At 38.9% G+C, this 12478-nt stretch overlaps 1 protein-coding gene across 1 annotated transcript; it reads left to right on the top strand.

Moving 5' to 3' along the window:
* The first annotated feature begins 1901 nt into the window (after window positions 1-1901).
* On the top strand, window positions 1902-3395 carry FTMT (ferritin mitochondrial). The gene has a single exon (XM_004267489.4). The coding sequence runs from the start codon at window positions 2017-2019 to the stop codon at window positions 2743-2745; it is 729 nt and encodes a 242-aa protein (XP_004267537.1). The 5' UTR covers window positions 1902-2016; the 3' UTR covers window positions 2746-3395.
* Window positions 3396-12478: the final 9083 nt, after the last annotated feature.

The following is a 12478-nucleotide window of genomic DNA, read 5'->3' as shown; positions in this document are numbered from 1 at the left end:
AGAAATATAAGAAAGTAATATAGAGAAGGTAACATACAGATAATATAAAGACCTGAACAAAAGCAGTATTAATATCAAAGACCCAGATATTAATCATAAGAAATTAAACAACCATAAGAAAAAAGTGACCCAATAAATAAATGAGAAAAAGGTTTGAACATACACTAAGACATATGGTTGGCAAAGAAGTATGTGAAAATATACTCAGCATCATTAATTATTATGGAAATGCAAATTAAATATACAGTGAAATACCAGTATACACCTACTAGAATGGCTAAAATTTAAACTTTAAATTAAAATTAAATGACAATTGAAACTAGCACAACGTTGTAAATCAACTATACTCCAATAAAAATTTAAAAATAAATACAATAAAATAAAAATTAAAAAAATGACAGCAGCAAGTGTTAGCAAGGATGTGAAGGAACTTGAACTCTCACACACTGCTGGCTGGAATGTAAAATGGTACAACCACTTTGAAAAACAATTTGAAATTCCTTAGAAAGTTAAAGATTCATGTGTCATATATGATCCAGCCTTTCCATACAAAGTATTTACCCAAGAGTAAAGAGAGCATATAACCACACAAAGACTTGTACAGGAACATCCATAACAGCATTATTTTAATAGCCCAAAACTGTAAACAATCAAAATGTTCATCAGTGGGTAAAAGGATAAACAAACGGTGGTATGTCCTCAGCAATGGGATACTATTCAGCAATGAAAACTATTGATGCCCACTACAATTTTGAGTGGATCTCTAATTATGCTGAATGGAAGAAATCAGGCAAAAAGGTATACATACTGATTCCATTTACATGAAATTCTAGAAAATGCAAACTGATCTATTCAGTGAAGAAAAGCAGATCAGTGGACGCCGGGGATGAGGTAAAGCAGAGAGAGGCAGAAAAGAGGTATTACAAAATACAAAGGGGCATGAGGAGACTTTGAGAGGTGATGAATATGTTCATTATCTCAATTTTGGTGATGATTTCAAGATGTGTATATATATATATATATATATATATGTCAAACTCTAGCAAGTTGTACACTTTAAGTATCTTCAGTTTATTTTATGTCAATTATACCTCTATAAGCTGTTAAAAGTGTGTATATTTACTTTGGTGCATCTGCGATATCTATTTTTTTATGTTATTTTAATCTGTGAGAATTAACATCAACATTTTAACAATGGTTCTTTCTGGGTAGAGGAAGGATTAGGAATGTTTTGAATTTTCTTCTGTGAGTTAATTATCATTTTCTCAATACACTACAACAGTTATATATATTCTTTTAAAACCAAAAGCTATTTTAAATTTTTTTAATTGTCCTTTTAAAAATATGTATCTACATCAAAGTAACAAGCTTAGAGCTAGTTTATGTATTCTTCCTACATTTTATATATCTGATTTTTTACAATGAAGATAAATTTTGTATCTAAAAATATGTCCTTTTAAAAGAAAGCATTATCTTACTACAGACTCTTGAAAATCTGCCCAATATACTGGCAACTATTTCCATACTTAAATTTGTTAAAGTAACCCAAAAGTCAATTTATAAATATCCTCTTTGGGTGTAGACCTTTATTTACTCTCAGATGAATTGGTGGTGACTTTTGTTTTTCCCTATTTCACTGCCTTGCCTCTCCCATCCCTTGGTCCTTGGACAGAAAAAGGTCAGAGGCGGAGGGCAAGTGTGGCTTGGCTCCATCCTTTCTTTTGCAGTGTCTAGTTTTTGACAGTACTTTTAACTTATGTGAAATAGTAAATTACAAACGCCCAAGAGAAGAAGTCTTTCGGCGACGACAAGTGCAATGTTTGTAACTGTCATCTGCCTTTTCCCAACCGCGACTGGCGCGCGCCCCCAGCCTCCCTCCTCCTGGAATTCGGTGCCTCTGGAAGGGGCGTGTGACGCAGTCGCCGTCACCTAGAGCTGCATTCTGATTCAGATCTTACTCCCCGGCGCGCTGAGCCGGCCTGGCCTCAGTTTCCCCACTTCTAAAGAGAAGGGGCCATGCTGCCCTGTTTCTTGTTCCTCTCCAAGCACATCAGCACTTCGTTGGTGTCCCTGCGCAGGGCGCGCCACGGCTTCGCGCTCCCGCCGCGCTGGGTCCCCAGGCGGCCCTGGGGCTCCCCGCCTGCCGCCCCCGGCCGCCTGCTGGCCACAGCCGCGTCCTCGCGGGGACCAGCAGGACCAGCCGGCGCCTCCTCCAGCGTGCGCCAGAACTTCCACCCGGACTGCGAGGCCGCCATCAACCGCCAGATCAACCTGGAGCTCTGTGCGTCCTACGTGTACTTGTCTATGGCCTATTACTTCTCCCGAGATGACGTGGCCTTGCACAACTTCGCCAGATATTTCCTTCGACTGTCCCGGGAGGAGACCGAGCACGCGGAGAAGCTGATGAGGCTGCAGAACCAGCGGGGAGGACAGATCTGCCTACAGGACATCAAGAAACCGGACCAGGACGACTGGAAAAGCGGGCTGAATGCCATGGAGTGCGCTCTGCTCTTGGAAAAGAATGTGAACCAGTCGTTGCTGGAATTGCACACTCTGGCCTCAGACAAAGGTGACCCCCATTTGTGCGATTTCCTGGAAACCCACTATCTGAATGAGCAGGTGAAGTCTATCAAACAACTAGGTGACCACGTGCACAACTTGGTTAAGATGGGAGCCCCGGATTCTGGCCTGGCAGAGTTCCTTTTTGACAGACATACCCTTGGAAATGAAAACAATCAGAACTAACCCATAGGCTGCCTTCTCCACCGCCCAGGGTGTGCCAGGACCCAGAGGCAGCTGCTTCCTCGGCTTATTTTACGGACAGTGTACAGAGATCTGTGGTTCAAACCATAGTTTTATACCAATTGTTCCTCCTTTCCTTTTATATTCTTCTGGTACAATGTCCCAATAAAGTGATTTGTAGAGAATATGTATGTAGCCCCATGTTAACAATGGCTTTTTGCCCAGCCATCAAAATAATTTTCCCAGCCCAGGATGAGATGGTATAAAAAAGACTGCAAAAAAAAGCTACTGAAATAGATGCAAACTAAATTTCTCTGGTTACCAAACATCATTCCAGACCATGACCCTTCACTAAAATTCCATGATATTTAAATCAACAAATGCCTGTTATTTTCAAGACCTTATGTTAAAGGCTAGAGTGGGAAAATGTGTAAGATAAATATGCAAAGAACTATAACAAGATGAAGAATATATAATACTTAAAAATCATACATACAAAATTCTATAACAAATTTGTGATCTGTTTTTGAAGGATTATCTTACTACAGACTCTTGAAAATGTGCCCAATATACTGGCAACTATTTCCAGTCCCAGATTTCTCAAATCTGTAATCTGTTTTTGAAGGATTTTGTGATCAAATAAATTCAAGAGAAGCTACAAAAGGTATCAGTGTTGGTCTTGGAAAGTCACAATGTATGTTAGCATTCTAAGGGCTCTGGGAAGTCTTGAAATTAAAAACAAAATCCAAACAAAAAATCTTGGATCATTTTTTGTTTAGCTCAGTGTTTCCCAAACAAATCCAATCTCAGCTAGCTTTTTGTGCATGTGTTTTAACAATGATAATATAACTATACAGATATGTCTGATAAAAGACTATACAGACTCCATTTTAATATACCAAAACGAGTGAATACACTGCAGAAAACACCTTCCTGTGGCCTTTAAAATGGAGTGGAAAGAATACTGGGATGGAAAATTCAAGAAGGGATCCAGAATGAAGGAGGCATCAGCTGGGCAGATGTTTTCTTGGAGGGGGGAGGTGCAGTAAAGTGAGTAGGACAATATTTGGTCAATGGGCCTTCGGCTAGACTAAGAGTGCTGGGTGGTGTTTGGAAAGATGGGCTAGAGCATAACTATGGAGGTGAAAAGGAAGGGTTAGGTTCAATTTGGTGAGCAGTGGCAATGCTTCAAAGGGCTTCCAACAGAAGAATGCTATGCTTAAGTGTTGAGCAATAAGAAGTGTAGTTGTACAGAATAAAAGTCTGAAAACAACCTCAATGTTGCTGTTAGTTTGGGTCCTCTGAGAAACAGATGCCAAGATGGGATTAAGTGCACAAGAAATTTATTAGGGGAAAAAAAGAAAGGACATTGAGAGAAAATGGGAAAAGAGCTGGGAGAAGCAGGGAGAGCCTTCAGACTCCATGTGAATCTGATTCTGAGGGAAGGAAGAAAGGAAAGTGGTTTGCAGTGCTCCAGAAATTTCTGCAAGGCTGTCTGGGAGACCTCCAGCCAAAATCGCTCATCAGAGGAATCCTAAGTGTCCAAATGGGCCTGCTTAAGTACATTTCCAGCATTCAGTTATTGACTGGGAGTGACCCACAGGAAGTGCAGCCTTGCAACAAACTAAGAGATGAATGGATTTTAGAGCACGGCAGCTGGGGTCCTTGGGAAATTGTACACCCTGCAGTACCAGATCTGAAAGATACACACACACACGACTGCACAAACTCAACAAAATGGCTTAAATTAAAGTGGCATGCATGGGAACTCTCTGCAGCTATTAAATATGATTTTATTAAACACATAATGATGTGGACAGAAATTCACAATGTGTTATCTTAAAAATAAGCTTATTACAAGACAGGGTTACATTATATAATTGCATATATATAGAATTCCAGGGAAAATTATATAAAATACATGAATATAAAATGGAAGTATATATACCAACAAATGTAGCTAGATAATCTCTTAGTGATATTGTGTTTGATATTTATTTTCTTAAGCTACTTGTTCTTTTTTAAATAAATCTCTTATCATGGGTACCAATTATTATCATAATAAGTAAAATAAAAATATAAATAAAAAGAAAACAAAAAGGTCCTGAACCATGGTGAAACCAATGGATATAGAAACAAGGAAATGTTGGTGAGAGCTTAGAGGTAGAATCTTTTTAATTTTGCAAATGATTCAATGAAGAGAATTCAGAAATGGGGTAAAAGAAGAAAACTAATAGAGCTCAAATCTGTGTTACCAGAGAATAGAGGACTTGAAAAATGATAGGAATCACAATAGGAGGAATAATTGGGGTGGGGCAGTGCCTAATGATTTACTTTTGATTATGCTGATCAGTCTCACTATACATTCTATACTTAAGCTAGTTTATTGTGCTGCACAGGAATGCTATTACATTTCTGCAGAAAATCTCCTCTTCAACTCTTCTAGTTGAGTGTCTTTCAAACTGCATATTGCAACCTATTAGTGGGTCATGAAATTATTTAGTGAGTTATTATTCACCTTTTGTTAACAAAATAGAATTGAAGTGAAAGTAAGTGAAGTAAGAATATTATCTCCTGAATTCTTAGTTTGTGCGTGCGTGTGTGTGTGTGTGTGTGTGTGTGTGTGTGTATGTATTTACATCCTGGATAGTGATATTTCTTATTCTATGTTGCTGTCAAAAACATGCAATAGCTATTATCCTAAATAATTATTTGACATTCTCATCTCAGATCTCTAGATCTCCTCCCCCTCCCCACTGTCAATTGATAATCCTCTTATTTCACTGAAAATTTAGAAGTAATCACAGGAGAACTTCACACTTTCTCCTCATTGACTTGATCACATATTTGCATCTGTATTCACATACAAAGCACTTTGTCCTGCTACAATGGCTGAAGCATCTATTTTGCTCTCTAAAACCAACCAATCTCCCACTGTGCCTGAATCCCAACCCTCCCACACACTCAAGGGCAAAAGGACATCACACCTACAATTATTCTCTCACTTGCATCATCGATTCTGCTCTTTCTATTAGTTGGTTCCCATGAGAAACAAAAATTGTGATATTTCTTCTAATTTTTTTTTTTTAAGTGTCACCTTTGGACCTACATTCCCTTCAGCAAACACTAAGTTACCACTCTCTCTTTTACAACAAAAGTTCTTGAAAAAGTTATTTCTGCTTCCTGTCTCCAATTTTTCTGTTCTCTCTTGGTCCCTTCTAAGTAAGGCTGTGTTCACTGTTCACCACACCAACATTGTTATTTTTCTGTCAAGATCATAAGTGACTTCTATAATAATAAATCGAGTGGTCATTTCTCAGCCTTCCTCTTACTCAACCAGCTAGCAGGACTTGTTATTTCTTAAAACCCTTGCTTACTATTCTTTATCTCCCTCTCCCTTTCTAATCCCCCTCATCTTCCTGAACTTTAAACATTAAACAATTCAGAATCAGTCCTCACATCTGGATCTCTTCTCTTCTTTATCTATACTTGTTTTCTAAAGATCTCATCCAGTCCTGTGACTTTTGTTTTTTTTTATCTATTGACAAATAACATGCTTACATAGTTTGCTTGATTTTGCCTCCAGACATATATCTAAATATTTATTGATACTTCCCCTCAGATATTTAATAGACATCTCATATTTAATATGTTCAAAACTATACACTTGACTTCACCATCCTCTACAACCTGTTCAAATTCTTTTGCTTCATAATAAAAGGAAATTCCATTCTACCAGTTTCTAACGCCCTGTCATTCTTGACTACTCTCTTTCTCTTATACCTTATACCAGACCTTCAGTAAAATCCTGAATCTTAACGAATGCTAACAATCTTCGTCTTTGCCCCTTTGGTACAAACTTTCCTCTTTTTTTCCCCTGCGTTATTATATTTTCTGTTACACTTTTGACTGGTCTAAATGCTTCCACACTTGAGCACGTGCAATCATTACTCCACAAAGTTGCCAAAGGGTTTCTTTGTAAGTATAAGTCAGATCTTGTTACTTCTTCATTCAAAATCCTTCAATGGCTTCTCCTCTCATTTGGGGCAAAAGTCAATGTCCTTAACATGCCCCACAAGGCCCTATGTGATTTGAAACCCTGATATCATCTCTATGCGTAACATAGATGTGTTTTGTGTGTGTGTGTGTAAAAGTGTAAGAAATGGTATGATTATAAGGTACATATTTAAAATGAGGTCAAAGAGGTATCTCTCCCTCTCTCTCCCTCTTCCCCTCAGGCCTATTCCCTCTGCTAGAAAAGAACACTTTGCCCCCAGATGTGAACATGGTTTGCACTCACACTTCCTTCAGGTTTCTGCTCAAATGGCATTTTATGGAGAGTCTTTACTGATTATCCAATCTAAATTAGTCACCACATTTCCCGTCACTCTCCATCTTCTTACTCAGCTTTTCTCCACAGCAATTACCACCACCTGCCACATTTTTGTATTTGCTTATACTTTCTTTTCTCACTAGAATGTAAGTTCTGTGGAACAGGGACTTTGTTTTATTCACTACCGACTCCACAGCTCTACAGCAGTACTTATCTTTATAGGTTCTCAGTGAATGTAAGTGAATGAATGAGGGAGGGAGTGAGTGAAGACATCCAGAAGCCAGTTGGAAGTCCTGGTCTTCATCTTTCATAAAGTATCAGAGAAGTGAATCTGGAAGTTATTCATATAGAGATCATAAGTAAAACTGAAAAGGCTGAACTGACAAAGCGAGGAGATAAAAGAGAGACAGGAGAGAGGGGTCCAAATATAGACACTTGGAAAATTAGTGGAGCTCTATATTTAGGGGCGATTAGATTAAGAAGCCTTGACAGGATACAGAAAAAGAACAAAAAAATAGCAAGACCAAAAAAACAACACTTGCCTTGGAAGCCAGGGAAGGAGAAAGATTTTCCATCAAATGCTGCAGAGCTTAATGAGGTTGTGGATTGAAAGGCCATCAAATTATACTCTATTTAAAGTTATTACAAAATAGTGGCTATATTTCCCTGTGCTGTAAAATAAATCCCTGTTGGTTATTTATTTTATACACGGTAGTTTGTGTCTCTTAATCCCATATCCCTATCTTGCCCTTCCCCCCTCCCCTCTCCCCACTGGTAACCACTAGTTTGCTTTCATCGTAAATTAACAATACTTCAATTTTTTTAAAAAAACAAGGCCATCAGAGTTGGCAGTTCCGTAACTCATTGGTTATTTCAGAATAGTGGCTTTAGGAGTGGTAGAGACAGAAGACCATATTCATGGAGTTAAGGTAAACAGAGAATATAAAATTCTCATATGAAAAGTTTTTTTCTTTTTTAAGTAATTGAAGATACTAGAGGGTACAGGATGGCTGTGATTGCTTTTGGGACAAGAAAAGAAGCTAGTAAAAAGGAAAGACTTGAGAAGCAAGTGATAGAATGAGGTTCCAGTGGAGAATGGAACACAAGGTAAAGAACCTAGGTATGATCTGCAAGAACATGTCCTCTGAAAACAGAATGCATAAAAGAGGAAGAAAGTAACATAAACTTTAAGATGAGAAGAGGGCAAATTGAGTGTACTTACACTGGCTGAGCTCAAACTTCCAAATAAAGTGAGGCAGGAGATAGATAGGCCCCAGGCTGAAGAGCTGGAGTTTGTCCCCTGTGGACAGATATTCCAAGATGAAGAGGAGGAGGAGCTAAGCCCTGCCCAGATAAGAGACCACATGTTTCTCATTCTCAGAGTCAAGGAGACCTTCCCAACTATACATGCGCAGAAACACTCTTTGGAGGTCAAAAAGGGAGCGGGCGGGCTTCCCTGGTGGTGCAGTGGTTGAGAGTCAGCCTGCCGATACAGGGGACGCGGGTTCGTGCCCCGGTCAGGGAAGATCCCACATGCCGCGGAGCGGCTGGGCGCGTGAGCCATGGCCGCTGAGCCTGCGCATCCGGAGCCTGTGCTCCGCAACGGGAGAGGCCACAACAGTGAGAGGACCGCGTACCGCAAAAAAAAAAAAAAAAAAAAACGGAGGGGACGCCACCCTATAGTAAGTGATGTCAACCTACCCAGAGGCCTCTTTGCTAGAATCCATCTTGGCTAAGAGATGCATGCTCACACATGGGAGGACCCTCAGATATACCAAATACGGACTCAGAACCAGGCAAAGCAAGATGATTCGCCAAAGGAAACCCAGAAGAAATGTCTCATAAAAGTGATTCAAACTACAACGAGGGCGAAACTCTCTCTCTGAGGCCACCCGTGTGTCTATCCACACGTACTCTTTTTCCTCCTAATAAACACTTTACTTGTTTCACTGATTTCCGTCTCTATGTGGAAATTCATTCCTACACAGCTGAAGGGCCAGGGCCTTACCACTGGTCACTGGCCCTGGTGGTCTAGTGGCTAGGATTCAGTGCTCTCACTGCCACAGGCTAACTTCAATCTCTGCCAGGAACCGAAATCCTGCTTCAAGCTGCTGCAGGCTGAGGCCACCCGAGATCAAAAGTAGCAAATGAGGTCATCTACTGATATACAGCTACTTCAATCTAGAAATATTTTAATTAACTTCATTTATCAGATCTTATTACAAAATAGTAAATATAAGTCATTTTACAGATGGGATATAATCTTTACTCTTTGTCTAATATTCATAAAACTACAAATCAAAAAGCATACACCTGGAGTCGAGGCAAGTGGAGACCAGATTTTGAAACAAAAATCTAGTTTACAGAAAGAAATGACTCCAAACCCCTAAATATCATAAGACATTATTCTGCTCTTGAGCACAAACACCAAATGATGCCAAGATCCAAGGCCTTCAGACTTGCAGGAAAATACAGCACATTCCCCCTAACATTAGCAGCTATTGAAAATCATCATCTTTCACATTCAACTGTTAACCAGGTTTTGTGCAGTTCATTTAAAAGCTTCCTTGGTGAAGCACTTAGTCTGCATGACAAGATATCTCAGAACAGTGTGTGTGTGTGTGTGTGTGTGTGTGTGTGTGTAAATTCCTTACTGAAATTTGACCCGGAGTTCCTGAAGCCAATAAAGCTCACTTGATTTTTTAAAAATTTGAACTTCACCTTCAAGCTTTCCACTCTCAAATAAAAGCATCAGAGAAAACATTCAGCAACACCACTGTAACAAACGAAGGTGAGAGGTGTCTATGGTGGAGAAAAGGGAGCATGAGACACTCCAAGAGTGCTCCAAAGACACATTCAGGAAGCAGACAACTAGAAAACACGCACAACTGCTAACCAGACCTGACCAGGGTAGTATTTCTGCTCACAACAGACTGTTAAGCATAAACTGCCAAGCAACACACAGTTTATGAAATCAAGAAGGTGCACAGGCTTTGGCACGGGTTGTTAGTTTTCCTAAACTTCATATTTCTATTGTGCAAGTTTAAGACACTTAATAGGTATATTTGTTTTGGAATGAATAAATGAACAAAATGATATGTTTGTGCGTGTGTACATGTGTGTGTGTGTGTGGTGTGTGTGCATGTTCCCGTGCTTGCTGAATGTCAGACGGAATGCCAATACCCAACAGGGAGAGGGACTGCCTGACAGTCTCAGAGAACAGACCATAGACATGCACTCAGGGTTGGGCTCCTTCCAAGCAACTTGGCCAATTTCCCAGTACAGATGGTGGCCAGTCTCCTGAGAGAGATATCTAATGCTTTTGGACAAACCTCAGTCTTTCTTAAACCTCCTGAGCCCCATATTTTCATAGACTGAATTAGCAAAAAGAATTTCCTGTACCGTAAAAGGACTGTTAGACTAATAAAATGGTATTGCATGATCTATACACAGATCCTAGATAGTGTAGTCTGGTAATTAACAGCCTGCACTTGAGAATTCAAAATACTTACATGACAATAACTGCTCCACCACATACCAAATGCATGATTTTGGGAAAAGAAGTTAAACTTTTGGAGATGGATTTCCCTCTGCCATAATAATAACCTATCTCAAAGTTTATTGGGGAACTAAATGAAATAAAGAATATAAAGGTCAGCACATTGTCTGGTACATAGCAAATGCTCAATAAATATTAGCTGCTCAGAATGGGTATTTTAAAAAGGGAGAAAATTTTGTCAGTGTGTTTGTGAATATGTTTGCTTGTGTATGCAAAGACTACCTCTGAAAGGATAATGTCAGTTGCCCTCAATGAAGAGAACCTGGTAGCTGGGAAAGGGGTGCTAGTAAGACTTTTTTCATTGTATAGCCTTTTGTGTCTCCTGAAATTTTAACCACTTGAAATTATCACCTTTTAAAAAATCATAAAATTTAAATGTAGCAAATAGGAGCTTCTATTAATTTTACTCACTTCTAAGCATAGCACATATGATGCATTTCTGTCTACTGTGTCCCACCTTAAATTAAGAAGTAATCCAAATACAAAGCTGGAAGAGGACACATATTTCCCTCTTTATATCTACCCTAATAAATTTCCCAAAATTGTTTGTTCCTCTTGCTCTCTGCTTAGCCATTGATTAAATACATAGGTAGTCCTGGCTTCACCTTGTTTCAAATGTATGAATTTCAGTTAATAGAGTTTAACTAACAACAGTCCCTCAACAAAATGATTCAAATTTTAGTTACCGTGGTACATTTACTGTGAATAAATTGCATGAAGGACAGACTTGCTGATAGCTCTTTAGTCTACAAATCACTGTATAAATAGCAGCTGCACATCATGATCAGTTACCAATCATGTCAACTCTTTTAAAGCCTGTTGGTGATTGGTCATTGTGCATCTGTCATTCACTTTACCTTCAGATAGTAAAGCACATAGTTGTGTTGTCTCCTTGTCTCTCAGTGACAAACCCAGTAACATTTTATAATATTGAATAATCTGAAGAGAGAATTGGTCAAAATATGAAAGTGCAAGAAAGAAGTGGAAAGCAATACTACTAGAAGTGAAATTGGATATTATTAGAACTCATTGCCCTAAATGAGCAGTTACAACGAAAAAGGTTAAGATATCCCAGAGAAGTGACACCCGCAAAAAGTTTCTCATTTAAAGAACTCTTGGAGATATCTTACAACATTCAAAGTGCAAAAGATAGAATTTTGGAAATGAATCCAAATTTTTAAAGGAGTATGACAATTCACTAAGACATGAGAAAAAGATTCTTGTCCCATATTCCCATATGCTGTTACATTATAAGAAGAAAAAGGCAAACACTGATCAAACTACAGTTGACACTTTTTTCAAAGAAATAAAACACTTTAATTCCCAATGTTTCTAATGTTTTAAATTTCAGAGTATTAAATAAATATTGGTTTTACCATTTTTTTTCATTTCCCTTTACATTTATAACCAACAGTAAGGGAGTAGTTAATATTTTGCCAAAAAAATGTTTAAAGGTCATATAACAAGTATTTAACTTGGCATGACTTGCCCTGTATAGTCTGCCTTTATAACTTCATGTCCCATGTCTTTGCTCTCTATACCCTAGCTGTATTGGCATTATTTTAGTCTCTATATTCACCATGCACACTCCTGCCACAGAATCTTGCCATGTTGCTCCATTTGCTTCCTTCCCTTTTTCATCTACTTACCTCCTACTTAATCTCCAATACTGCAACCGTCACTTATGCAAGGAAGAGATCTTCTGTTTGCCCCTCCAGAACTGCATTCTGCTCTTCTTCACCTTTCTCCATTCTAACCTGCAAGGACATAACAATGGGCTCACCTTCCCTGTGGTCCCATCAAGTTATTTGTTCTCCCAGCTCCCTCTTTTCAATGTCACTGCA

This window comes from Orcinus orca, chromosome 3, assembly GCF_937001465.1.
Source record: "Orcinus orca chromosome 3, mOrcOrc1.1, whole genome shotgun sequence".
NCBI classification, from domain to species: domain Eukaryota; kingdom Metazoa; phylum Chordata; class Mammalia; order Artiodactyla; family Delphinidae; genus Orcinus; species Orcinus orca.
Note: the sequence above shows the minus strand (reverse complement) of the source record. Positions and strands in the feature narration are given on the sequence as shown.